General features: G+C 49.4%; 1 protein-coding gene across 6 annotated transcripts; it reads left to right on the top strand.

Annotated features, from left to right (window-relative positions):
• The first annotated feature begins 29 nt into the window (after positions 1 to 29).
• Positions 30 to 26,594, top strand: FHL3 (four and a half LIM domains 3). 6 transcript variants are annotated; one of them, XM_059488781.1, is made up of 6 exons: positions 30 to 168; positions 21,912 to 22,093; positions 22,394 to 22,568; positions 23,153 to 23,322; positions 23,461 to 23,647; positions 24,751 to 26,594. In XM_059488781.1, exons 2-6 carry the CDS (start codon positions 21,938 to 21,940, stop codon positions 24,900 to 24,902), a joined length of 840 nt encoding a protein of 279 aa, XP_059344764.1. In that variant the 5' UTR covers positions 30 to 168; positions 21,912 to 21,937; the 3' UTR covers positions 24,903 to 26,594. The 6 variants fall into 6 exon arrangements, with proteins under 6 accessions (XP_059344764.1, XP_059344766.1, XP_059344767.1 ...); XM_059488783.1 differs by having other exon boundaries at positions 97 to 168; positions 21,909 to 22,093; XM_059488784.1 differs by lacking the exon at positions 30 to 168 and adding an exon at positions 8,550 to 8,573.
• The last annotated feature ends 625 nt before the right edge of the window (positions 26,595 to 27,219 follow it).

Genomic DNA, 27,219 nt, shown 5'->3' with positions numbered 1-27,219 from the left:
CTCCCGCCGCCCGAGCGCCGTGCTGGGCGGGCACCGGCCCCGGGCCGCCCCCGGCCCCGCCCCGGGCCGGGCTCCGCGCTCGCGGCTGAGGAGCAGCGCCGAGCTGAGCCGGGTCTGCCCAGCGCCGGGGCACCGAGAGCGGCAGCGCGGCCCCGCCACGCCGAGCAGGTGGGTCGGGCCGGGCCGGGCCGGGTCAGATGAAGAAGCGCTGCCCGCTGTGGCCCCGCAGCCCCGGGCGGGACGGGACGGGCGGTGGCGGGGGTGCCCCGGGGGGCTCAAGGGAAGGCACCGTGTCCCCGGTGCCCTCTGGGGTCCGGGCATCCCCTGCCGGGATCACGGTGGCGGGACAGGGACGTGGCTCGCCGGAGGGCTCGGTCCGCAGCACGATGCGCACCGCTTTCCACAAGCAGAAAACCGCAGTCTTGGGCCGTGCCCCTTGGCCAGAAGTTGAGAGTTTGAGCAGTGTTTTATGAAGAGAGTGCTGAGGCTTTACCCGACCAACAGACCCGCGAGTAAACCATAACCAAATGCTCAAATGTAGCACAGGAAAATTTTCAGCACATCTGGAGTGGTTTCTGTTTTTCCAGAGAATCCCAGGGTAGCTATGGGAGAGGATTCTAAGCCTTGCTTTGTGTGTGTGTGCTAGACAAAGACTCGGAAGTCACAGTTTGGATCTCACATTAAAACACAGCTCAGGATCTTTGCAATTTTCTTTTTCCTCAACACAGTTATGTTTCAGATTTGTTCTCTTACAGGTAACTTTTTACTGTTTTCTTTATCCGTTTCCAGCTCTGTACTTGTGGTTACCTTAACCACTGACACTTTAATGAGAACTCATGGGGATGTTGGATAAACTTTTCCAGTTCGCCTGGGTGAAGTGGTGGGAGGAATTTCTCTCCACAGGCTTGCAGCACAAACGGATGGGATGTGTAATAGATATGTATCTTCCTGGGGCAGGATTTGATACTGTGGTCTCTTTACTTAAATCTGAACTTGCTGTGTTCATTGTTTCCCGGTTTTGAAAATGATAAAGGAATCTTTCCAAAGTAGAAAACCTATTCCTAGGAGCAGAGGAAAGGGCGAAGCTCTGGTGGCTGTACAGACTTCTAGGGAGGAGTGTAAGGGCATTCCTTTTACTTTTCTGACTCTTCTACCAAACATTAGAAATCTGTGGCTCTCCTAGCTGCCCAGATGTTGGAACTCCCTTTTTTCCCTGATTTCCTTTGTCAATATGTGGTTTAACTTCATGATAGGCAAAGAGGAAAGAGGAAGTCTGATATTTCTTCTATCTTATTTTTGTGCCACCCTTTTTCCTAACATGGAGACTGTATTGTTCCCTTGCTCTTCTTGCTGACCACTTCCTTTGAGGCACAGAATTGTCAGCGGTAGTTTTATTCTTACCCAGCTCGGTCTGTAATTTCGCACACTTTTTAAAAGGGTGGCATAGCACAGGAGACAAAAATATAGGTGATATGGTCAGTTGTGGGCACTAATTATAGTAGCTGCTCTACAGCACAAGGTGTGTTTTGGAGTGTGAACTCCATAAACCTGTGCATAGGGAGTGGTGGGACACACTGAAGGCAGGGCAGTGCTTGGAAACAGCCAGAATTCCCTAGCAGGAAACCCTGTGAGCTGTTCCATGATCTCAACTTCTGTCTTGGGTTTTTTGAGATGCCTCTTTGGGTAAAATCTGTGCTTTTCCCCTGCCTGCAGGACAGCATCTGAGAGGTGAGCAGGGTGCTGAGGGTTCCCCAGCCTTTGGGAGGACAGGAGGCGGCTGCTGTTCCTGCAGCACATTTCCCTCTGCTCAGCTCCTGCTTTGCACTGTGGTTTCTTCTGGAGCAGGTGCTGGAACAGCCCTGCTGTCCCAGAGCACAGCTGGCAGTAGGATTGCTCACCTTTTCCAGGTCATCCTGTCCTGGGAGGAAAGGCTGGAGTCTGTTTCCTGGCTGCTGTCATCATGGGTTTTTGTCTGTAGTGTACAGTCTTGTATGACTGTAGGCAATACTCACTGTTGTCAGTTGATTTCTGAGGGGTTTGAGTTTGGCCACGTTCTTTTCTGGCTTTGGACAAAGCAGCTTCAAGACTGAGGTGAACCCTTAACTGATGGAGCCAGGAAAAACTTCCCTGCAGGCAGGTTACCAAAATTCCCAGTGCACCAACTTTGGAAGGGCTGTGTTCTGCTCCCAGCCAGGACTTGCTTGCTCTATTGCTTGCCTGATGAGGTAAGGTGCTTTCTGCTGTGTTCCTAATTGCAGCTGAGTTTCTGCTGTTACACGGTTGGCTGCTGTTTGAAACGCCAGCAGAAAGGTGGAAAAAATTGATTACTCTCAATACCCAAAGTGTTTCCAACACCTTCTCCCTTAAAAAGGACTTTTATGGTAATTGCAGCACTGATGCACAGGATTTTCATGGTGGTGCACCAGGATCCTCATTGATATCTGTAGGATTTTTGCTGCCTGTAGGTTATGTGAGCTGTGCTTGATGAGCCACAGTTGCTGCAGCAACCTCAGGAGAGAAACAGGAGTTAAACTTTGTTGCTCTGCTTCACCTTTTGTGTGATAAAAAGTTACCCAGAAAACTGGGGTCTGGCCGCTCAGAATAAAAATTAAACCTGTTAACAGGACAAACAGCTCCATAATTCCTTTTAATTGCTCAAGTAAGGAATCATTTCTCCTCTGCTGTTCAGTATCCCTGGTTGAGATGTTGAGATGTGCTGTTCATGCCCAGGTGCTCTGGCAGGAAGGTGCTGACAATATTTGCAGCTCTGCTCAGAGTGCAAGTGGCTCATTCCTTAGGGGACTTTGCTTCTGCTGAAATAGGTGCAATTTTATGGCTAAACAGGAAAAATTCAGGGAGAACTTCATCAAAATCAATTTAAGCATTTTACTCAGGTGGGGTTTTTCTTCAAAAGGAGGGGATAGCTGTAACCCTAAATACCAGCTGTATCTAGGAAAGGGAGAAGACCAGTTGATAAAAGCTTTATCAGTAGTATTTAATCTTCAAATTACTACTACCAGGAGCTTCAGGGTCACTTTTAAAGTGAGGTTGTGGCAGAAGGGCCAAGCTGTACGGGCTGTTTGGTTTTTTGGCTGCTCTCTGTGAAGCTGCTGCTGTGGGCACTGTCCTGCAGCCACTCACCAGCGAGGAGGGGACATTTCCCACCAAGGCTGGGCTGTGTTTACTGGGCTCTGTCTGCTCTGAGGTGGGAAAAGGAAAATACTTCATTCTGTGGAGATGTAGTCGCTGAGAAAAATCCTTGGTCTTTGTTTCTTCTCTTCCTTCCGTTTTGCTCTGGTTTTACCAGGTGTAAAATACAATTGTCAGCAGCTTACACGGAAGGGGAATGTCAGTTTTCCTGTTGAAGAAAATATCAAGGGTCTGATTGTGAAAGGAAAGGGGAAATTGAAGAATGCCACATGGCTTCCACCTTCCTGTATTTCACCCTGGCAGAACTGGCCACTTTGTCTGCAGATACTTGCTAAATGGAGAAAGATTTTTAACAAATGATTCTGCCCTTACTCACAGGGACCCATCAAGACAATAATATTACTCTGGGAGGAATCAGAAGGACGTGGTCATTAGGGCTAAATTAAGAATTATTTAATAATGTCTTAACATTAAATCTGAAGAGCAATGGAATAAAAATCCTGAAATTTATGTTCTTGTTCTGAGTCTCACTTTGATTTGATTTGGCCTGTGGTGATCTGATTGTTAATATTAATACATTTCATTTTTTATTTGCCTCTGAATATGTGTTGGTAGATCGTCCCCCACTTGCAAACTGCGGAGTTCTTTTGTGTGAGGTATTTTGAACTTCACAAAAACAACAACAAAAAAAATAGATATTAATTCTGGATCCTAATGCTTGGTGTCATGGCTGGAGCAACAGTTTGTTGATGTTTATGGCCAATCTGCCCAGTGCCAGTTCTGCTCAGGAATATAAATTATCTTCCAGCACCAACTTGGTGCTGATGCCAAGGACATGATCTTGACTGCTTCCTAACTTAGCTTTGAACATCTGAGCTGTGAGGAATGAGGAATGTGCTGCATCCAACCTGGAGCTCTTGGCGGCCCCCAGTGTCATGAATCCAGTGACAGAGAAGCCAGCGCAGGTGACTGGACAGCTGGAGCTGTTGTCTCTGCACAGGAGGGGCAGAGAGAACTCTGAATAGCTCGAGGAAATGCTTGGTGTTGTTTGAACAGTCAGAGATCTGCTTCCCTAGTGCTTCCTCCAGCACATGTTACACTTGACCCTGCCAGCACTCCACGCCAATAGCAGTCAAGTCTTTGTCCCCAGTGGTAGATTAAACTGCTTGGCCATTGTTGCAGGTCCAAGATTTTCCTCTCTCACCCTGTATAAATGACTGCTTGGATGTGCAGCCAAAGTAAATATGAGCTAATAAAAACTAGAGATAACACATTCAGAATAGTTGTTACGGACTAACTGTAGCACAAAGAGGCACAAGTTTTGCTGGCAGCTTTTCTGCTTAAGTCTTGAAGCTCGATTACCTGAAAAAGAGTTGGTATGGATCAAGTACAACTTCCTTTCTGTTGCAAAAGTGGAACTGTATCTGCATTCATGTGTATCTTCAGAATGGGAAAGGCATCTGTTAGGCTGCTGAGGCTCTGTTAGGCTGTTGAGTGCTTGCCTTGCAAGGTATCACCAGCCCCAGTTGAGTCCTGCCTCACCTGAAAGCTGGAAGTGCTGTGGCAGGGCAGGCAGCTTCAGAATACCCTTCTGTATTTCCCCACAGTCACTTTCCTTGCTGGCAATAAATGCGTTTTTAATTGACTTTTTCAGTTCCTCAGCACACAGCCCATGAGGATCACTGCTGTAAGGCAACACTGAGATCTGTAGTGTGCTAGGGGTTGGAAGGAATGGAGATATTTACGTGGAATTTACATGGATATTTACTTTTGGAAGTGCCCCAGTTTACAGTAAAGAGAAGAATGAGATTGGGGCAGTATCACAGTGGAGTGACAGAGATGGGATTGCCCCTGTATTCCTGTGTGCTGTTGGACACCTGAGTTACAGCTGGTGCTGTAGTGAGGAGCTGCAGAGGTCTGTATTTATTTGGGATTAAGGCTGCTTTAAGTGCCTGTGTGTTACCTGCACACACACTCACTGTGTGTCTGCAGAGGGCTGACCTACTGGAGTCCTTCTGCTGTGGCTTTCTTTGCTTTTCCCTTCCTGAGACCTTTGGCTCTGGATGCAGTGTGGTCCTGCCCCCCGTCCTTCAGCCCCTTCTGCAGTGGAATGGTCTGTGATGACCAAAAAGAGAGAACTGAGGGCTGAGTGTGTGATAAGGCATTAAAGGATTAATGGCTACTGAGCAATAATTACCATAAATTACGCAGGCTAAGCCCAGATCTAGGAACAATTTTACCTCTTTAATTCCAAGCCAGTCGTGGCTCATGCTGACAGCACACCTGGAAATGAGGTAACTGAGTAATCTGCCCACATTGTTCAGATCTGCTGGGGCTTGGGCACAGACTTAGTGTGTGTTTTCCCTGCTCCTGGGCAACCTTTGTTCTCCTGCAGCCAGGAAGTCTCCCTGATGGGATAAGACAGGGAGCTTCTGTTCCTTTCTTGAGCAGGACGCTGTTAATTCACCTGCGGTGCCACTTCCCTGTGAAATTCCCTTCCCAGATGCAAAGATCTCACTGTTATTGCAGTATGAGATGGAAACACTTCCAGTGCTGCCTGAACATGTTATTTAGGTCAGTTGCAAGGAAGATGGCAACGTGAATCAGAGCAGTTGGAAGAGAAAGAAAGTCATTAGAGAGCACCTTGATATCCCCTGCCAATGTGGGGATTTTCTGTGCTGACGCAGGAGCCAGGCTGGAGCAGGAGCACACATTCATTGTCTTGTGCTCTTGGTGTAGTGCTGTGGCTGGGGAGCTGGACTGGCAATGAACAGACCTTGCCTTTGCCACTCTCTATCAGCACCCAGATCTAATGGTGGGTGCATGAACTAATCTCTGAGAGAGAGAGAACAAAGTCTCCTCCTTATCGCTGTGGAAAATGAGATATATCAGGATCGTTGTCCTGAGTGCATCCATCGTGGGTGAATGAGCCTCCAGAGGGTGGTTTTACAGGGGCATGATCATCATCTTGTAATCACTGACAGCTCAGGGGATGTTCCCATCCCAGTAATGGGCATGTGGTGCCCAGTGCACTACAGCAGCTCCCAGGGAATTCAGCAGAATTCATTCACCGAGGGCTGTCAGGGATGGTGGGAAACCCCTGAAAATATCCCACTGGGCAGGGCTCTGCCAGGCACTCTGTTTCCCTTCCCAAAGGAAGTAGCCTGAATTTACCCAGTGCTCTGTAGAGACCTGTAGGCTAAAACAAATTATTTTTACACAGTAGGAAACATTGAGACCAACCTTAACTGATGAAGTAATTTGCCAGCTTTTAGCCTCAAGGTCCCTATTCCCTCAGGGCTTTCCAGCGTAGGTTTCCCAGAAAGATTCTCTTGGATATGTGCTTTTGGCTCATTACTAGCTGCTTTATTTTTCCAAGAGCCAGCTCTCGTTAGCTTCGTTCTCACAGCATTGTTTTCTTTATAGAAGAAGCTTTTGCTGGCTCTCCTAAACTATTGCATGGGAATTGCTTACTAGCTTACATTTTTTTTTTGTTTGTTTTGACCCAAAGCTGTGCTTTGCTCCCCTCTGTAACACTGCCAGCATAATTTCCAGTCTCTTTTAAGCATATGTTTTGCAATAATATCTAAAGTCTTGGCTCCAAGTAAGTGCCTTACAGAGAGATTAGTATCTTCTAACGAAGGAATTGAGAAGCAAATAGTGAGAACAAAAGCAATATCTTGACAGCCTGTAAGACTACCCTGACCTTCCCCAAAGGCCTCAGCCTGGCCCTCAGTGTTGAGCAGATGGCAGAAATCAGGGTGGACTTTGATTTGTGGAGGCCTCTGCCTCGCTGCTGTGTTTGCGGGAAATGTGCTCGGCACATTGCGGCCATCTGGGCTTGACTGTACTATTCTGATAATCCCCAGGGAGCCTTCTCCAGCAAAGCTCATCCTTGATGGAAGTCCTCTCTGGCTGACCTTGTGGAAGGCTAGTATTAGCAGTGTGGGGTTTTTGACATTTGACAGCAGCATTCCTCACAGGAAGAAAATGGGAGATGCTTTGTCCTGACCAGGAAGGTGGCACTCACCAGGTATCTGTGTGGGCACACAGCTGGAATTACACTAGAAAGTGAGGAGATTAGTGTTAGCATTTTCTAAACTTCAGGAGGAAGTGTTACAGGAATGCAAAGGCCATCAGAAAACCAACTGGAAAATTGCCTTGCTTTAGATGGGAGAACCAGATGGGGGGGTTGAACCTGGAGCTGAGTCTCAAAATTGCTCAAAAGGGAGCTCAGTGACCATTCACAGGGAGACAGGAGTCAGATGAGGGGGTCCTGACAGGAGCTGGGATCTTCATCTGGATCTAAATGTAGGTCTGCTTTTCAGAAGAACTGAGCTGGCTTTGTCTGAAATCAAAAGAATGACTGGGTGCTCAGCATCCCTGGAACTGAGAGGTCAAAACATATGCTGCCAAATTCAAGAAATGAGGAAAGAACAAAACCAAACCCTCTCCCAGAGTGTGTCCTGAGGCTGGAACTGCTGTGCCTCAGATATTTGGCATTTCAGGTGTGGGGAGGTGTATGGAAGATTGAGTGGCCAGTCCCAGGGGCAGTGCTGTGGGATGTCTGCCCTACCCTTTGCACTGTGTGCCTGATTTTGCTCCTAAATCACACAACCGTGCTCATGACCCACCCACCATGGGCTGTTGGACCTGTGGCACCCATTCTGCTCCCCCCTGCCTGTCCCTGGCCACCCACAGTGGCAATCCTCAACCCTTTTCCTGACCTTCTGACTCTTCAGCTGTGGAGCATGTGGAGCTTGCTCCGGGCTGCTGGTGACTCCAGCTCCCAGGAGAGTTTGTGATGGTGCCACAGAGGCTCCTCTGCACGTCTGTCCCATGGCAGTTTGTCCCTGTGTTGTAAAGGGACTCTCCTGCCTCTGGCTCTGCTGGCCAGCCCTCGTCAGCCACACTCTTGAGAAATCTTAGTGGAGATGTCGACCTGGCAGATGGAAGCTGTTACCTCATTCCACAAAAATGCTTTGTTATTGAGAAAATGGAAAAACTGTCTGAGGTTTGGGAGCTGAATAGAGTCATTGGTGTCTGTTTTAACCGCAGTTTAGTGGTGACTGCTCAAAAGTTCCCCTCTCTGAGCATTCCCTTTTCCTACACCCATAATCTTCAAGCCATTGGAGGGCTGTGATGACTTAACTCATTAGCTGAGCAAAAAAATGTTGAATGCTGCTGCGTGCTCTGCAGAAACTTCACTAAAACCTCAACATCTTCCAGCAAAACAGAAATGATGAGCCAAGAAATAACCCTTTGCAAGCTGTTGGCCAGAGAAGTGATCCCTATGGATGCTAAGCCAAATTTAACCCTTTTTATACAGTTTCAGCTGGATGTCTTGTGTACTTGACTCTGAAAAGCTCTCTGAAGATTATTCAGGAACTTCTTGGAGAGAAAAGACGTGCTTGGAGACTTAGGTTTGTAATTCTTAAACATGGGTATCTGAACCCCAATCCTGAAGAGAAATTTCATTAATTATTAAAAGCAGATTTCAGCATTGTGGATTTGAGAGAGGAAAAACTAAAAATAAGGATTGAAGTGTTTGCAAGCTAGTTTTTGTATTGCTGTGAATAATGACTTGGCTTAGTCCAAAGAGCATTAACCTAAACACAGGCCTTGTTTTACTTAACAGATATTTGTGAAACTGGCATCTGATATGGAAGGTTCTCTTTTTGAGAGCCTTCCATAAGCATTAATCACCAGCACCCTGAAAGAACCTAGAGCAACAGCTTTTTGGAAATAAAATGAACTCTTTATTTATGTATTTTTTAAACTAATTAATCTTGGCAGGCCAAATGAATGTCTTCCAGCTGCTAGAGATGGTTTTCACATGACTAAATATTTTGGTGTGTAGAAAAACCTAAAATAGTGGAACCACAAGATATTAAGTATTTAATTATTACCCTGGAATGTAAATATGACCTTGATATTTTAAATTTGTTTGCCCAAATTTCAAGTGTTCTCTTAGAAATCCATCAAACAATGCAGTTCTGACCTTGTTATCTGTGAATCAGAGTGACTACTCAGCATCTTCTCCAAATTTATTTAAATATCAGAGTGGGTTTTAGAAACAGGAATTTGCTTAACTTGTAAAATAATCCCAGCTGCTTGAGGCAGAACCCAGGATCAAGTTTTGAAATGTAATGGACTAGTTCTGTTCTAGATCCCTCCTTTAAGGTTTAACCATAAAAATCATTTCTAAGTTCAGCTCTGCCTCTTAAGGTATTAAGGAAGTTTTTTAATATAAAATACAAATTGTAAAAACAATTAGCAGTTCTTTTTTAGCCTGTATCTTACCCATTTAGAATGTGTATGTTGTTCCTGTAGCTGTAAAGCAACTTTATTTCTGGAATGATCCAAGCCTACAAGATTTCCTTCATTTCTGTTGTGGTTCAGGGCATTTCTGCGTGGCTGCAGATCATACACAACCTGCATGTGCACTCAGGCTTCTTGTGAAAAATGTCTTCATGTAGTTCTTCTAATGAAACAAAAGAAAGGGAATCATATAAAATGTGTATCTGAAAGGCCTAACCTTCAGCACGGTTGAAGACAAAAATTCCTCTCTGAGGTCCACACCTGATGTCACTGTTTCTGGGTATTGCTCAGGATGGGAAGACAACAAAAAAATAATAACATGGGTCCTGATCTGTCCCTGAGTGCAAGGACTGCATTTGGCAGCATCATGAGCCCCAGTACCACCCTAAACTCCTGATTTTTGACCTCACCTTGGAATTCCACTACCCTCATTTACGGAAAACGTGGATTTTTCCTTTCTTAAGAACGAACCCATTTGGAACTGGTGCATAACTTCCTGGTGCTGCCCTGTCCCAGCTCAGCCTGCTCACTGCTAAACCCCAAGTTTGAACAGCAGGAGCAGCCAGCAGAGGCATGGTGTTGGTTGGGGAATGACTCTGGATTAGCTGTGCTCTGTAACAGCACAGCACCGTCTGTGTTACCGGGTTGGAAAGCACCTTAAAGACCATGTCCCTCTCTTCCTTCTCCTTTTCCCTTTTCTCTTCTCCTCACAGAGTAAGGATTGTGCAATCTGTAGGTGCAGGTCTGTACCCCACGTTGGTGGCTGTCACAGTTTCCACTGACAGGGATATGTGCTGCATCTCCAGAGGAGAAGAAAGATGGAACTTGGATCTTGGTTCCATTTTTAGTTCTACAGGCCATGCCCAGTGCCAGAACTCTCTGAGGTGCAAATCCCAGGAGGGAGATAGCATTACTCCCTGACCTGTGGGTATTACAAGGGTAAATAATGTTTTTGCTGCTGACAGCTGTTAGGGAATTGAGGAAGCCACAATCCAGTGAGAGGTGTGGGATGGCAGCTCTGGAAATTGAGGACTTTTTGCATTAATGAACTTACACTGGATCATCACATAGCTGGTGTCACTGAATTAGAGAATCAGGGAGCTAAACTGCTAACCAGGTAAATCTTTCGTTTGTGTCCTTAAATTTGGATTCTTTATTCTCATCTTCCTCTTTCCTTGGCACATTTTCAAAAAGAAAAGGCAGCATCTAAATCTAAAGGCATTTCAGTGGCTCCCTTTAACTCAGAAATTGCTGAGTGCCTAATTCAGAACATTCTGGAATACACAGACTAGTAGTGGAACTCACCAAGAGTCATTAAAAGCAAAAAGTGCACAGCGTGTTTTGCATCTATCTCAGCCAAGAAAAGTTTTATTTCTGCTATTTCACAACGCTATGCAAACACCATATAACTCACAGAAAGATTAAATCTGGCCCAATGTGCATGTGCAGAAGTGTTGGATGTGTTGCTTTTGGAGAGCCCAGAGCTGAGTGTGGGAAATCAAAACTGCATGTCAGGTTGGTGAAGGTGCACAGATTGTTTTGTGCTTCATGCCATGTAAAACAGCAATAACTACAGGATGATGAAATAATGCTGTCAGGTCCTTGATAGCTTGCAGTTTTAATTTTAGAAGATGTAGAGCAGAACTTTTAATAAAAATGGAAGAGGGCAATGCAGAGACCTTGAATAATGAGTAGATCAGGATGTTTGAGCCACAGTGACCCTTTCAAGTGACAATCCAGGTTCTGCTGCTCACCTTGTTAGCACCTGATTGGTAAATCAGGCTGATAATGATGTTCATGAGTTTTTCACTTTATGTTACGAGTTTTGCTTCTTCTCTTTTGGTTTTTTTTTTTTTTTTTCTGTCATCATGACGATGAGCAATAGAAAGTCTTTGGAAATGAAATACATCTACACAAAACTGGAATCATGTCTCTTGTGAAATTTAGAGTAACTTATTGCAAGTGTCCGATTTCTAGTCACAAGTAATGACATTTAAACCCCTGTAGGAAACACAATCCGTGTGCTGATGTCACCCTTGGTTTATGATATGTGTGCTTTTGTTGCTGGACAGGCACTTGAGTGTCTGCTAGTGAAGTGATGATTTACTCCTGAGAGTGTGTGGCTGGTGGCACCTGCTGTACCTGGCTGAGGTGAGGTAGAGGAGCACCCTGGCACAGCTGGGTTCCTGCAGCTCCATCGCTGTCAGCAATGCAAGGTAACACAATTGGGCTGAGCTTTTATTTCCAGGGTTTGCCAGTTTGGGACAAACAGCTTGTAAAAGGAGCACTTTTGTTCTGAGCAGCTCCAGAACAGAGGGAGGGTGTTGGCTTTGCAGTGAAGCCCCTGATCCTCAGGTTGCTTGAGCATGTGAACAGTTTTGGGAACTTTTTCCCAATAGTCAGAGTGTGCATCAGCGTCAAGGAGTGTGGAGCACCTTCCCTGCAGCAAAGAAATGGGCATTGCTTCCCATCTGCTGCTTCAAGGGCTGAGACTGCAGCTCTTCTTGGTCTTCAGCTGAAAGTTGCCAAGAGAGAAGCCTCTTAGAGAAAATTCTGGTCTTTCTGATCCTTTTTAACCTGTGGGAGATGTGCTTCATGTAGGATTCCTTGTAAACCTCAGATGTGAATTAGAGAATGAGGCTCTGTAAAGGAGCCATGGACCTGGATCAAGGACTCTTGATGTTACTTTTCTGTTCATGTGGGATTTTTTTTTTTTTTTTTTTTTTTTTTTTCTGTAAAGGAGCAGCTTTTCCTCTCTTTCTGAGTTTTTAGGCACTGTCAGTGCACATGGTTACTGAGCTGCCTGCCAGCAGCAACTCCAGTTCTGACGTGGACATGTCCAGTGGGCAGGGGCATGGGCTTGGAAACTCCATGTGTAGCTGGATGATATAAAGGCATTCCTACATTTTGTGGGCATTTGTGTCCCTTAAAATAGCTGTTTCCACGTAGTCTTTTGGATGTGGCACAGTTTTCCCTTTCATGGCTACCACCAAGGCTATTCCTGCCCAGAAACAGTAGTGCATGTTGCATCTTGCAAATTTCCTTTTAGTGCTTGCAAGGAGTTACTTTGTAAAGATATTATGCAAAATACGTGACAATTGCAACTGATGGCTTCTATTATTTAAATTTTTGCAGTACTTAAGAGTAATTTTAAAGGTGTCAGTGAGAATGGTTTGAAGCTCTGTATTGTGGGATCTCAGCACATCAGTCTTGATGTGCAGAGACACCGAGATAACCCTTGGGGGGCTCGGAGGTCCTGGGATGTTGCCAGAAGTGTCTGGTGGCTGGACTTTGATCCTGGACAGGAGACGACACCTGTATGAGGATGGGAGGATCTCACTGGTATAAATTGTGAAGGGATAGGTTAATTATAGTGTGAAACACAGGTTTTAGAATTTCTGTACAGGGGGGGTCTAGAGAAGTAAGATGGAGGAATTGGGGCGTGTCCTGTCCTTCTTCTTCTTGGCCTCCATCTTCTGTGGTGGTGGTGGCACTTTGGGATTGGTTCTTACTAAAAGTGCACCTGTCAATAAGGGTGAAAGGTATTGGGGAAAATAGGTAAATATCTCATACGTAGTTTTGAGTATAAAGATAAGTGACCGCCGAGAGGGCTCTCAGTGTGCTCATGGCCGGCTGCTGTGCAGACCTCTGTTGGGCCGAGAGAAAATCTTGTAGATAAAAACTAATAAACACTGAAGACCGAGAAAACACCTGAAGCCTCTTTTCGTCCTTTGGAGCGCGGGCTGCCCAAGGCCATCCCGAGCCTTTCCAGGCCATATAAACAGCCGAGAACGGGACACTGTATGATGGAAGTAAATGACACGTGCTGGCCAGATCACCTGGCAGAGAAGTCTTCAGTCACAGAAGGGAGCTTGTTTCGCTTTTACCCTGGCAGGGCAGTGGCTGGAAGGTGTTCGTGTCCCCTTGGTGTCCCCTTGGTGTCCCCTTCGCTCGGCTGTGCTGCCCTTGAGCGCTGCCCCGTTTCGGAGGGCTGCAGCTGGCACACGCAGCATCTCCCTGGCAACAAATGATCCTCGGTTTTGTTTCGGACAACCATCAAGCCAAGCCGTTCCCGGGGTTGGTAACATGAGACAATTTGTCTTTAGCCAGCACTCAGATTTAGAAGCTGCTCGCATGCTTGGTGCTGCAGGGCTGGCATTGCCTTGGCTTGCAAGGGACACGAGCAGCTGTAAAAAGCACTTTATAGGGAGAGTGTCCCTGTTCCTTGGGCCAGGAGCCAGCACAGGTGGGGAGGCCCTCGGGGATCTGGGGCAGAGAGAGTGCACAAATGTCACTGCAATATCCTGTCATCTTTCTCTTCCCTCTGCTGATTTTAGAGACCCCCCCAAAAAGCACAAAACTGCCATGGCTCAGATGCACATCACCTCTCTCCATCAGTCTGCTTATATGCAAGAAACCAACTGCAAATGATTCTTTGGGAAGCAAATAATCAAATCGGAAGAGGGAGCATTTTGACCAAATTTGGTGAAAAAATTCACTTTGCCCTTTAAGTAATAGGCGTGCATTAAATAAAGCATGTCTGGGATATGTGTCTTTTCCTGCTACTGGAAGTCAAAGTTGCTTTGTTTATTGAAAAAGAAACATGAAGCTGAGCAAAGCCTTGATCAGCAAAAGAGCTTTCAGGCTTGCTGGGGAGACAGGGAATAGGGACTGGGTTCAAATTGTACAGGTTGGTTTTCAGGACATGAGCTAAAAACACCATCATAGGGCTGTGTCCAGCGCTTGGGGCAGTCCCTTGATTGCCTTTTTGGGCAAAACAGAGGTGTAACCTCATAAGGATCTTTTGTTAAGGACTGCAAAAAGCTTTGTAAATACTGACTTAAATTATCTATCAACTCAGAAATAAGAATGGCTTCATCCTCAATTTAAACAGCAGCTGTCTCTAAGGGAAGGCAAAGTGCAAACTACAGTGTAAGGATTCAGTTGTGAGAGAACTTCAGGGAAATAGAGCGGAATTACATTATTCTGCAGTAATATCTACGTTGAGATGCACAGGCCCCAAGAACTAGCAACTAGAGCAGTCAGATTATTTTTTGTGCATATAGGCTGTGATGTCTGTTTGAGTTGCAAGATTCCTGCGTGCTGAGCTGATCCAAGATGAAGGTACATTGGCCTCAGTGTGCAGTTAGTCATTTCCTGTCATGCTTGCATGTTTGAATTCTGTTGTACTGCATATGACCTTTATTTTGTGGGGCAAAGAGATCTTGAAAACAGGATTGCCAGGAATCCTCAGATTGTTAAGTTGGATAAGCAATGAGGAATTGATATGGCTGTGTGTTACAGGGGTATAAACCAATTCAAAATTAAACTTTCAGTGCTAGATTGTAGCATGCTCACAACGTGCTTATTGAGAGGAATTGCACACCTGTCCCTTGCTCCTTTTTGAGAACTGACAGGAGCAGCCCTTTCCCTGGCCTGCAGCTCCTGCTCCTCCGATCACACCAAAGCTCCTGTGATCAGTCACATTCCCTGAAGCTTGGCTTCAGCATCTTTCTTCCTCTTATGGCCACTGTGACCATGTGTGCAGCTGCTGCCCTCAGCCAACCCCTGCCTCAGCGGTGGCTGTGCCCGGCTGCCAGTGTCCGCTGCTTGTCACTGGCACGTGGCACCACAGGTACCTGTCACGAGGAGCCTCTCTTTTCTCTGCAGCCTCCTCAAAGACAAGCCAGACCCTCTCCTGCCATGGTTTTGAGCCATGGGCTTCTTAACTGCCTGACAGAGCTGGCCAGAAGTTTCTGGAGTGTTCCTATCTTGCTCCTCTGCTCTCAGACTTCTTCCATCTGTTAATGGTCTGTTGGAGTGTTATGGGTCCAAAGTGCCCAAATGACTTCAAGTCCTGACTTCCTGTTGAGTGCACAGAATTTGCTTACTTTGTGCTCATTTTGAATAAGATTAACAGTTGATCTCTTGAGCAAACATTCCAATTTAATGTCAGCAGAATGACATAGGCTGCCTGCTCTGCGTGTTCCCAAATAGTTTTACTGCTGTTAGCTACACCTCTGAACGACCAAGATTTTGTCCAGAACCTAAAATACTTAGTTAACCCTTACAGATGTTTAGCAATAAATTTTTAACTCTGAAATCATTCTCTCTTTGTTCCCTTGGCAGAGTTTTTATTTTTGTTTTTGCATAGTAGGGACTCTTCAGCTTCTTTCTCAGACCCTGGTAGAATTAACTTTTCTTAAAGAAAGTAAGTGCAGAGCAAGGGCTGAATTAAGGCTGAAATGTCTCTTGTGCCTCTGCCTGTGCTGCTGGAACCTCAGGAGCCAGCACAGCAGTGGTGGCAGCTTTCCCTGCTCACCTTAGACCAGGTGTGATGTCCCTGTCACAGTTTCCTGCAGGCACCCCCGGGCAGGCTGGGGGCTGGAGGCAGGTGTGATTTTCTTGCTGATTGTATTCTGTTTAAGAGTACAATCAGACATTTATGGGATAGGTGTGGTTTTGGCACTGTCCTTTATCTACATGCAGAGCTGCCAGGAGCAGTCTGTGATATGGCTTTGTTCCTTGGATGGGGCAACTCAAAGATCCCTCCTGAACAATGGGAAACCCTTATTTTGTCATTCCAACACTGAATTAAAGTCATGCAACCGTTTAGGTCTTGTGGTTTTCTCAGATTCTGCTCCTCCAGTTTTAACGGATTCTGCTGCCTTTTCCTCACAGAGTTGTGGGCATTTTCAGGAAGCTCTTACCTTGCTGACAGCAAGTTATTTTATTTGAAATGCAAGGTGTTTCTTTAGAGTGCTGCCAGCCGTTTTACTCAATCTGTTGCACAGCCTGGAGCAGCCCATGGCAGCTCTGGGCAGGAGGGTGTCCTGCCCATGCTTGGGAAAGGCTGAGGCACAGCTTGCTCAGCACAGCTCGGTGTGTGCACATGGTGGTGGAGTGTCACAGACATCTTCTATGAAAAATCCTTTCCTTAAGATTTTTTCTCCTGAGAAGCCTCAAAAACAAAATGTAAACATTGATTATCTGCTGCTGTGGAATGCAACTGAGGGATCTGTGATTGGTCTCATAGAGTTGTTTCTAATTAATGGCCAATCACATTGGCCTGAGACACAAGCCTTTGTTATTCATTCCTTCTTTTTCTATTCTTAGCCAGCCTTCTGATGAAATCCTTTCTTCTATTCTTTCAGTATAGTTTTAATATAATATATATAATAAAATAATATAAATCAAGCCTTCTGAAACGTGGAGTCAGATCCTCATCTCTTCCCTCATCCTAAAACCCCTGTGAACACGGTCACAGTGGAGGAAGGATGTGGCCATACACCCAGCTGATCTGCTTATCTGCTGCCTCTGAGGCTGCCTGTAAGAACCAAACTTTCCCTGTGTGTTGGAGAAATGAGCTGCAGCATCCTCTGGCTGTGCTGGTGATGGGGAAGCTGCTGTGTGAGGCCTGTGCCTGTCCTGATGGTCCCTGCAAATAATCTCCTGCTTGCCATGCTGGAGCCCTTCCTACTTAAGATTTCAGAGCTGTTCTGGGCAAGGCTGAGGCTGGAAGGCAGCTTGGAGGGCAGAGCTGAGGGCAGGAAGTGACTCACTGGTGCTGCAAGCAGGAGGGTGAAGCTCTGATGCAACTGTGCTCCCAAGGGTGCCCCATGCAGGCTGGGGCGCTCTGGCACCTCTCCCCTGACAGCCCTGGGGATGCTGCAGCTCTGCAGCTGTGCTGGTGGCTTTGGGAGCAGAGTGGCAGGGCACAGGTAGGCATGAGAAGTGTGGAGAAACCCTCACAGCACACCTACCCCAGGAACCTGGGCTGGGCTGGGGCCAGGGTGCACAGTGACCCTGTGCAGATGGCCAGAAGCGGTGTCAGGAAACGTGGAATGAAAGCACTCCCAGCATAACAGAGGGGCTGGAGCTGCTCCTCAGAGCCAGCAGCTGGTTTGCCTTTTAGGGTCGGCAGCAAGCAGAAACAATTTCATGCAGATTCCAGGACCCATAATGGTTCTGGAAAGCTAGCAGGAACAAAAAGTGTTCTTCTCCTCTGCTGACCTTGGAGTGCTTTGGGGACTGTCTTTCAAAGCCATGTCCCTGCAGGGTTTCATCCTTACATGGGGAACACTTGCCTGTCCCAGTGAGGTGGTGCTTTGTCTCTGTGTGTCTGTTTAGGTGTGAGCTGCAATTGCTTATATTTGTGCTCAGACAGCGGGGAGGTGAGAATAGGCAGGGACCTGACAGACAGTCAGAGGCAGGTCTTTTCCTGTGTCCTGGAAAGATGAAGTGTTTCCCTAGGAATAGCCCCATGGATTACTCTGGGGTGACTCTGTGGAGCAGCTGGTTGTGAGCTGACAACAAACAACAAACTGGTGTGAAGTTACATGGGGTACAGGTTCACCACACGCACAAGACTCCACACCTAAGGAGTTCATTGTAGGAAGAACCATCTCAAAAAGCAGTTAAACTCCTCAGTGATTGTGTGGATCAGGCCTGCTCTGTCTGTATTGCCTCCTTTGCATGACAAATCCCTGGTTTATTGGTGCTAAAATTAATGCAGTGATCTCCTGGGGCTGTTGCTAAGCCGTGGCCTGGGACAATGACACCAGGGTGGTGTTGGGTGCATGTTACTCTCTAATTAGAAAGTGGACTTTGCAGTGCTTCCTTGACAAATTGCTGACCTTTTCCATACATGAGGCTATTCTGAGCTCTGCTCCAGACTGATCAGATTTGCATCGTGGAGCACTTTGAATGTTGTTTGTGAGTGAAGCTCTTGTTCCTAAAGCTGTTTGTTCACGGGCACAGGAGAAAATCTGAACTTCCTTTGCTCCATGAGCACAACCACATTTTTCAGGGAACTCCAGGGAAAGAGGAGGCAGCTGGCAGGCATATATCTGTGTTTATTTTTGCCCTCCAACAGCCAGTGAGACAGCTGAGCAATACCCCACATCCAGCTCCACCACCACCCTGTACAAGGTTCCTGCTTCAGCAAGCCTTGTGCCCCCAGACTGGAGCCATCTGGCAATGCACAAACACCCCATTTACAGCTGCAATCCCATCATTACAGGGCAACACCTTGGTTAGCATTGGAGGGCGTTGCTGCCATCAGCCCAGCACACTCCACACACAGCTGATGTTTGCAGGGTGGTGCAGAGGACGAGCACAGGCTCCCTGGCACCAGAGCATTGCCTGTGTTGAACCTTCTGTGTCTGAGCCTTGATTAAATAGGGTTTTAATGCATTTTAAAACTCTCTGTCCTTCATAAGGAAGGCAATTCCCAGGTTCATCATTACAATCACAGTAAGAATCATGGGCTTTTCCACTATTTCTTTTACTCCATTTCTTTTGTCCCACTCTCTTCTTCCTGTCTCACAGCACCACATCTCAGGGACGGAGATGCTGCGTTTGCTTTGGTGCTGCCCAGCTTCAACATCCCTGCCCAGCTCTGCATCTGAGAGCAGAACAAAGGGAGCAAACAGCTTATCTAACACAAATAACCCTGAGCAAACTTCCTGGGCCTGTTCGTGTTCTGTGGACAAGGCAGCACAAAGTCTGTTCCTGTGTGCAGCCTTGGCCATGTGAGGCTCCTGGGCCTGGCTCTGCTGCACCCCCAGCCTGGGGAGCACTGGTGTGAAGTTCCATGGGGTTACACTCAGCTCTCGGCCCCCAGTGTGCAGCAGGAGCACAGATTTGGGGAAAAACTGCTCAAAGTGTCCCACTGCTTTAGGGTCCTCCTTGGTATATCATTCCTGGAGGGATTTGGTTTTCACTTCCTTTTCTAACAGCATCAGGGTCAGGGTGGTGGTGCTCAGGAGGATTATTCCTCATCACTGGTAAAATCCCAGCCTTCTTCATTCAGGTTATTTTTTTCTTCCTTTGTGTTTTCTGATGTTCTCTGACCACAGAGCTAAAGTGCAGCCCATTGAGAAACATGGAAGTTCCCTGCTCTGGCAGTGCCTTAGCCCCTAATGAGCAGGAGGGCTCATCACAGCTCCTCTTAGTGCAGGAGCACCTTGGAAAGTTCCCTTCACCAGAGCTGGGACAGGGGAGGAGGAGAGCTGGAAATTTCATTTCATTCTTTGCCAGAGAGAAAGGTCCCAGGTAGCTTCAGGGAGCAAAGGTGAGGGGGTGGCACAGAGGGCACAGGGGGTGAGAAGCAGCCAGGAGCTGTGTGGGGGTCAGGGGAGCTGCTGCCCAGTCAGGGGGGCACCTTGGGGGTGCCCCAGAGGGGAGGGACACTGGGGGAGCCAGCACAAGGTGCAGGTGCAGTTCACCCTGAATCTGCCTTGTGCCCAGTAACAGAATGGGCATTGCTGTGTGCCCAGTGACACACTGGGCACTGCCTCGTGCCCAGTAACAGACTGGGCACTGCCCTGTGCCCAGTAACATACTGGGCATTGCCTTGTGCCCTGTAACACACTGGGCATTACCCAGTTCTGCAAGCACAGGGCTACTGGCTGGAGCTTTGGGGGATATTTGGTAGAGCACTGGGTTCACAAAACCCCCATGTGCCTGCCTTGTGCCCAGTAACAGACTGGGCATTGCCCTGTGCCCAGTAACAGACTGGCATTGCCTTGTGCCCAGTAACAGAGTGGCATTGCCTTGTGCCCAGTAACAGAGTGGGCGTTGCACTGTGCCCAGTAACAGACTGGGCACTGCCCTGTGCCAGTAACAGACTGGGCACTGCCTTGTGCCCAGTAACAGACTGGCATTGCCCTGTGCCCAGTAACAGAGTGGGCGTTGCCTTGTGCCCAGTAACAGACTGGGCACTGCCCTGTGCCAGTAACACACTGGGCACTGCCCTGTGCCCAGTAACAGACTGGCATTGCCCTGTGCCCAGTAACAGACTGGCATTGCCCAGTTCTGCAGGCACAGGGCTGCTGGTTGGAGCTTTGGGGGATATCTGCTGTAGCTCTGGCCCCAGCCCGCGCTGCTGGCAGGGACAGGCTGTGGAGCTGCTGCCACAGGCACAGCCACCCACGCTGGGCTGCCAGGCTGGAGGGCACGGGGCGGGCATGGCCTGGGTGGCAGCTGGTGAGAGTGTCTGAAAAGGAACTTTGTTCCTCCTCAGTTGGTCACGTAGCCATGTGGGAGCCCTGGATTTATTCTCCATCAGTCCTATCGGCACATACCAGGCTTGACAACAGCTGGGAGCTGTGTGGCTTGGCCAAGAATAGCCCTGGGGAGCTCTGGGCTGTGAGTCAGAGCTGTCTGGATCAGCTCCTGCCCCGAGGCTGCCTCCCAACCTACAGCTGGCTGTGGGGAGGGGGTGCAGGCGCTGGGAGGGAGCTCCCTGACCATTAAATGCTTAACTGCAGATTGAGCTGTAATTGCTCCTTGTGAAGTGAGTGGGCTTGTGAAGAACTCTGCAATGGAGGTGCTCTGCTGCTGACAGCTCCCGTGTAATTCAATGGGCTTGTCTACACTTGACAGCAACCCGGGTTAAAGAAGGGTGTGATTTTGCAAGTGGAAAACTCCATGTTTAGGAATAACCGGGCTGAACCAAACAGGAGGAAGATAGTCTTGTTCTGGGGTTAATGCTCCAAAGAAAGCAAAGTAATTCCACAAACCTGTTGTCTGTGAGGGAGATAAGCAGCAAGGAGAGATGTCAGATCTCCTTCATGCCAAGCCCCAACAGGTGCTTGTGGAACACCCATCTGCCCCTGTAGCTTCTCCCTGGAGAGTGTTTATAGCTGGAACAACACATGCAGAACAGTTTGCTGGGACAAGGCTCCACAGCCAAGGCACAGAGCAGAATGCCCAATTCCCGCTTCCCTATGGAGCTGCTGCTTTTAACCTCTGGAGAAGTTCCAGGGTTTGAGCTGCCAGCAGCCCCTCAGGCAGAGCTTCCAGCCACTGTGAGGAATCTGCTACACACCATGCAGGGCTGAGCGTGGGTCTCTGAAGGGCAGCTGGGCACACAGACCTCCCTTAGGGTGCCTGGCTCTCACACATCACAGGGGACACACACCCCCATGGCATGTGCATGGTTTTGGTGCCAACCCAAAACTTTTCATGCAGGAAATTTCTCCCTTTTTCTTTTACACTTCACTTCCCAGGATGGTAGCAAAGCTTAGCTGCATGCTGACATGTGCAGGTTCTGACTGGTGCCAAAGTTCTCCAGCTGTGAAGTGGAGAATAAGCCTGAAGGCCCTGATGTGTGCAGGCTCTTAGGGAAGTGCCTGCAGCCCCAGAGCAGGAGCACAGCATGGAAAGTTCCTTTCACCAGAGCTGGGAGGGGCAGGAGGAGAATTGGAAATTTCATTTCATTGTTTGCCAGAGAGAAAGGTCCCAGGTACCTTCAGGGAGCAAAGGCAAGTGGGGTGGCACAGAGGGCAGCAGGGGGTGAGAAGCAGCATGGGTGTGTCCCCTGTCCTGCCAGCAGCTCTCGGCTCAGTGCAGGGACTCTGGAGCTGGCAGGGTTGCACAGGGACATCTCAGACAGCCTAAACTCATGCTGACCCACACCTCCCTGATCTCAGCAGGTGAAGGAGGGCCTCAGACCGGCACCATGACCGAGTGCTTCGACTGTGACAACTGCAAGGAGTCCCTGTATGGGCGCAAGTACATCCAGATGGACAATGGCCCCTACTGCATCCCCTGCTACGACGCGCACTTCGCCAACACCTGCGACGAGTGCAAGGAGCTGATCGGCCACGACTGCAGGGTGAGTAGAGGCCCTGCAGAGCAGCAGGGTGAGCAGAGGCCCTGCAGACCAGCAGGGTGAGCAGGGGCCCTGCAGAGCAGCAGGGTGAGCAGGGGCCCTGCAGACCAGCAGGGTGAGCAGGGGCCCTGCAGAGCAGCAGGGTGAGCAGGGGCCCTGCAGAGCAGCAGGGTGAGCAGGGGCCCTGCAGAGCAGCAGGGTGAGCAGGGGCCCTGCAGAGCAGCAGGGTGAGCAGGGGCCCTGCAGAGCAGCAGGCCAGCTCCCCAGCCCTTTGCTCCCTGCTCATGCTGGCTGTGCTCCCAGGAGCTGTACTACGAGGATCGCCATTACCACGAGCACTGCTTCCGTTGCTTCCGCTGCGACCGCTCCCTGGCCGATGAGCCCTTCACCTGCCAGGGCAAGGAGCTGCTGTGCAACGACTGCTACTGCAGCGAGTTCTCCTCCAAATGTGTCGCCTGTGAGAAGACTGTCATGCCAGGTAGGAGCATTGCAGTCTGTTCCTGGTCCCATGGTGTCAGTTGGAGTTGCAGGTCCAGCATTAGAGCAGCATGGAAGCGTTGGGTCTCTGTTTTCCTGTCCTTTGTTTGTCCAGCAAGACTGCTGGGCAAGCTGTGATCACCACAGCAGCCCCATCTATCTGTTCCCCTTTTTTGTGGGGAAGTGAATGAGGGAGGAGATAACAAAGGGTTTCCTGGGCATTTTCTGCTGTGTGCTAACAAGAAGAGACAGAATGACTGAAAATGTGTGAGTGTCTCTGGAGAAGGCCTGAGGCAAAGGTGTGTGTCTTTACTTGGCTATTTTGGCACCATCTTCAGATGTAGGTTACGTCAGGCATCTCTGCCATGGCCTTTGTGCCAGTGCTGGGGATATGTTCCTGCAGCCCTCCCCTTGTGGCTGTGCTGTGGGCATGAAGCCCCTCTCCAGCTCCATGTTCTGAAGTGCCACAGGGAGGGGAACATAGAGCCAGGTGTGCAGGAGCACAACTCATACTGCCCAGGTGTGTGTGTGTGTGTGTGTGTGTGTGTGCTGCTCCCTTGTGTCACTGCAGGGCTCTCTTTGCAGGCTCCCGGAAGCTGGAGTACAATGGACAGACCTGGCACGAGCATTGCTTCATATGCAGCAGCTGCCAGCAGCCCATCGGGTCCCGCTCCTTCATCCCAGACAAGAAGGATTATTACTGTGTCCCCTGCTACGAGAGCAAGTTCGCTCCTCGCTGCACTCGCTGCAAAAAGGTACCTGAGAGCCCAGAGCCCCCAGCTGTGCTGCAGGGACAGCTCTGAGCCCTGTCAGAGGCAGGTTCAGGTGCCAGCACCCCAGCTGGGCTGTTTCCCTTTGCCTGTGTGCCAGCAGCACGTGCTCTCTTCCTGCAGACCCTCACCAAGGGAGGAGTGACCTACCGGGATGAGCCCTGGCACAAGGAGTGCTTTGTGTGCACGGGCTGCAAGACCCCCTTGGCTGGGCAGCAGTTCACCTCCCAGGATGACAACCCCTACTGCATCAAGTGCTTTGGGAACCTCTATGCCAAGAAGTGCAGTGCCTGCACAAAGCCCATCACAGGTGAGCAGAACAGCTCTCTGAGGAGCCCTGTGATGCCTGGGGTTACTTCTGTCCCTAGTGGGGAGCTGTGTCCTGTGGGAGGAATTCCCTCTACCCACAGGTAAAGACTCCAAAGTGATTTCTCAGAGCATGATCTCAGTCTTTAGCTTGCCTTTCTTGATAGTGATGACCATATCCTTTGAAAAGGACAGGGAAAACCTACAGCAGCACCTGGTGCAGGGGAGTCTGGACCTGCTGTACCTGCCTAAGGCAGGGGAAGTAAGGGATCCTCTTCTGCAGAACCCCCTAAGAGAGTCTGGCTTCCTTCCTGCCCTCCCCCATTTGACCTTCCCCCTTGCACCTCCCAGGTTCTTGCTGCTATGAGGGCAGGAGAAGCTGTGAATCAGCTGGTGACTCAGAGGATGATTCTGGCTGAGAACAGCTCTCTAGCACCCACTTCCCCCTGGTCCTTATCAGTTTGTGGCAGCCCTGGGGAGAAGAGGGTCACAGCTCACCAGTCCAACAACTGCCAGCAGAGAAAGGAAACTCCTGTGGAGCCTCTGCAGGAGCCTGGGCTGGTGGCAGGATGGCTCTTCCCAGGATTTGATTAAACCTCTGGAGAAGTTCCAGGGTTTGAGCTGCCAGCAGCCCCTCAGGCAGAGCTTCCAGCCACTGTGAGGAATCCTGCTACAGACCATGCAGGGCTGAGTGTGGGTCTCTGAAGGGCAGCTGGGCACACAGACCTCCCTTAGGGTGCCTGGCTCTCACACATCACAGGGGACACACAACCACGTGGCATGTGCGTGGTTTTGGTGCCAAACCAAAACTTTTCATGTTTGAAATGTTCTGTCTGACTTCATCCTGTCCCAGCTCCTCCTAGGGGAGAAAATCATGATTCTGGTCCAAATGTGTCAACCCTGCAAAGTCTGCTCTGAAGCAATTTTAGGGACAAGCGCTAAAAAAAACCACCAGAGTGGAGATTTGCATTATTTGATCCTGGGCTGTGTTTTGTGTGCCACCACCAGTGCCACGTGTGAAGACCTGACCTGGAGATGATCAGACTGCTCAGGAAGCTCATCCAGTTTCCCCAGAGTCTCTGACCCTGCCCTCTGTCCCTCCCACAGGTTTTGGTGGTGGCAAATACGTCTCCTTCGAGGACCGTCACTGGCACCACAACTGCTTCAACTGCGCGCGCTGCAGCACCTCGCTGGTGGGGAAGGGCTTCATCCCCGACAACGACCAGATCCTGTGCCGTGACTGCAGCAACGACCTGTGAGCCCCCGAGGGCAGGCAGGGTGGGGCAGGGCCTTCCTCTGCTCTCCAGGGCCTTTGTGCCACGTCCCCAGCAGCACTGCGGGGGCAGAGCACGAGGCACAGGAGATGGGGGCTGACCCTGAGCTGTGGTGTGTTCAGGGAGCTCCTGTGCCCCCTCCCTGAAGGCTAGAGTATGCTGTGCTATGGCTCTGTGCAGTCAAAGGTAAATAAAGCTGAAAAAGGAGCTTTGAGACCCCCCCCCATTATTTACTCTTTTCTTTTTGCTTCCAGTCTAACCAGGCACGAGCCCAGGCCCCCAGCTGAGCAAAGGGCAGGAGTGGCTTTGGCACTGGGCTGCTGGATCTGCGTGCTGGCAGATGTTTTCACCCCTTGGCACTGCCCTCTCTTCTTTCTCCATGTGCTTCCCTCCCTCTAGGTGACACAAGGCAGTGGCCATCAGCTTGGCCATGCTGGCTTTGCACAGCCTTCCCATATGCACAGCTGGCCAGGGCATGAGGGGCACTGTCTTCTGTTCTAGAGGTTTGGGGACACCAGGCTGGAGTGTGGCCAGGAGAAGAGCATGCATCTTGTCAGATGGGATCCATCTGGAATTCTGTAGCACCTGACTCTTTGCAGTCCAGACCCTTTGCTCAGCACCTCCATGGCAGTGGTCTCTTAGCTGTGAATGAGGAGTTCCAGCCACCTGTAGGTACGGGGCATTCAGCCCACCCACACCTACCCCATTGCCATCCACCTGTGCTGACCTCCATGGCTGGGGTGGCTGATCCTGGGAGTGCTGATGCTCAGGTGCATCTGGCAGAGCCCTAGAGAAGGGCATGCTGAAGGCTGAGAGCACTCAGGGCTTTTTTCCTTCTCCATCCCTCTCATGAGGATCCATCTATCAGAGCACCAGAGATAGTTAATTCAGAGAAGGGAGAATTGCCCACAGACTGTGCCTGTGATTAGCAGCTGCTGGGAGGGTCTGCAGGAGCACAGAGAGCAGCTGAGGGGCAGCAGGATGTCCACAACCTGCTCCTCCAGGGCTGCCTGTGTCCCCAGGGGTAGGCAGGGAGTGGTGGCTCCTTCCAGCCACGCTCATCCTTCCCTGGGTCCCAAACAAGAAGCAAAGCAAAGATGGCATCTGGGGGGTGGTGGGGAGATGACTTTGCATTGCCCAGTTGGCCCTAAATGCAAAACAGGGTGTCTTGAGCCATCCCAGACTCACATGAGGCCTTGAGCAATCCCTGCCCGATGGCTGAGCTGGCCCTGGGCTGAGGCCCCTCCCAGTGGGATGCTCATGCCTGCCGTGTCTCTACATCTTTCTGCTTCTGTCTTGCTGGGACACTTTTGCCAACCCTGCTTTCCTGCTTGGTCAGCCACATGCTTTTCTGAAAACCTGTTCTTGTGGGTGTTTTCCCTTTTGTACTCATTTGTCATGAATATCCATCATTTTGTACACAACTACAGGATAAAGGGGCTAGCCCCCCACCCAGGCTTCACTTAGGAACAGAAAATGTTATGCATGTTGAAGTGTTATTACTCTGTGTTCAGATCCTTGTTGAATCCTTGTTTGGAAGCTTTGATGACAGCAAATCAGAGTTTGTGTGTTTGCTATTATGAGAGGAGCTTGGAGCCATCTCCAGAAGGAATTGTCCTGAACCTCAACATCCTCTGTATTTCCTACAGCTTTATACAATAAACAGTTTTCGTGACATTTTCTCTTCTGTGTCTTTTGAACAGCAGGCACAGGGCAGAGTGCTGAGTGTGTGCTGGGCTTTGCTCAGCCTTGCCTCACCCCCACTCCTCTGCAGTGGTCATGCCTGCCTTCCCAAAGCACAGCCCCATCAGTCCTGCCAGCCCTGTGGTTGTGGCACAGCAACAGCATATCCTCCTCCTGCTGGGTGGCTCCTGGGGCTGGGGATGTCCATCTGTCCGTGCTTGTTGTCTGTCCAGGACAGGCCCCAGCAGGACATGGGGTGCTGCTCTGTGCTTTTGCAGGCTGGCTGTGAGATCATGGGGATGGCTGTGGTACCAACCCAGCCCTGCTGTGCAGAGCTGCCTGCCCTGCAGTGTGCCCTGCAGTGTGCCCTGCCTGCCCTGCTCTGTGCAGAGCTCCCAGCCCTGCTCTGTGCCCTGCCTGCCCACACCACATTCCAAGGGCACTCCCTGGGTGGATGTTGCTGCAGCCTCCAGCCAGGATATCCGTGGTCTCTCTTGGCAGCCTTCCCCGAGTGCTGCATGCTCTTTACTCATGTTTAACACTCAGGGAGCCATGTATTCCCTAACATATGAAACTATTTTCCACAGATCCTTTACGTTTACCAACAGCTGCCGTGACT

The sequence above is a fragment of the Ammospiza nelsoni genome, chromosome 25, assembly GCF_027579445.1.
Source record: "Ammospiza nelsoni isolate bAmmNel1 chromosome 25, bAmmNel1.pri, whole genome shotgun sequence".
NCBI lineage: Eukaryota > Metazoa > Chordata > Aves > Passeriformes > Passerellidae > Ammospiza > Ammospiza nelsoni.
Note: the sequence above shows the minus strand (reverse complement) of the source record. Positions and strands in the feature narration are given on the sequence as shown.

What these genes read in the sequence shown, in the direction of transcription:
- FHL3 (XM_059488779.1), top strand. An exon ending in TGATCGGCCACGACTGCAGG is followed by an intron (nt 22,094 to 22,393) that starts GTGAGTAGAGGC and finishes CTGTGCTCCCAG; the next exon opens with GAGCTGTACTACGAGGATCG. An exon ending in GCTGCACTCGCTGCAAAAAG is followed by an intron (nt 23,323 to 23,460) that starts GTACCTGAGAGC and finishes CTCTTCCTGCAG; the next exon opens with ACCCTCACCAAGGGAGGAGT.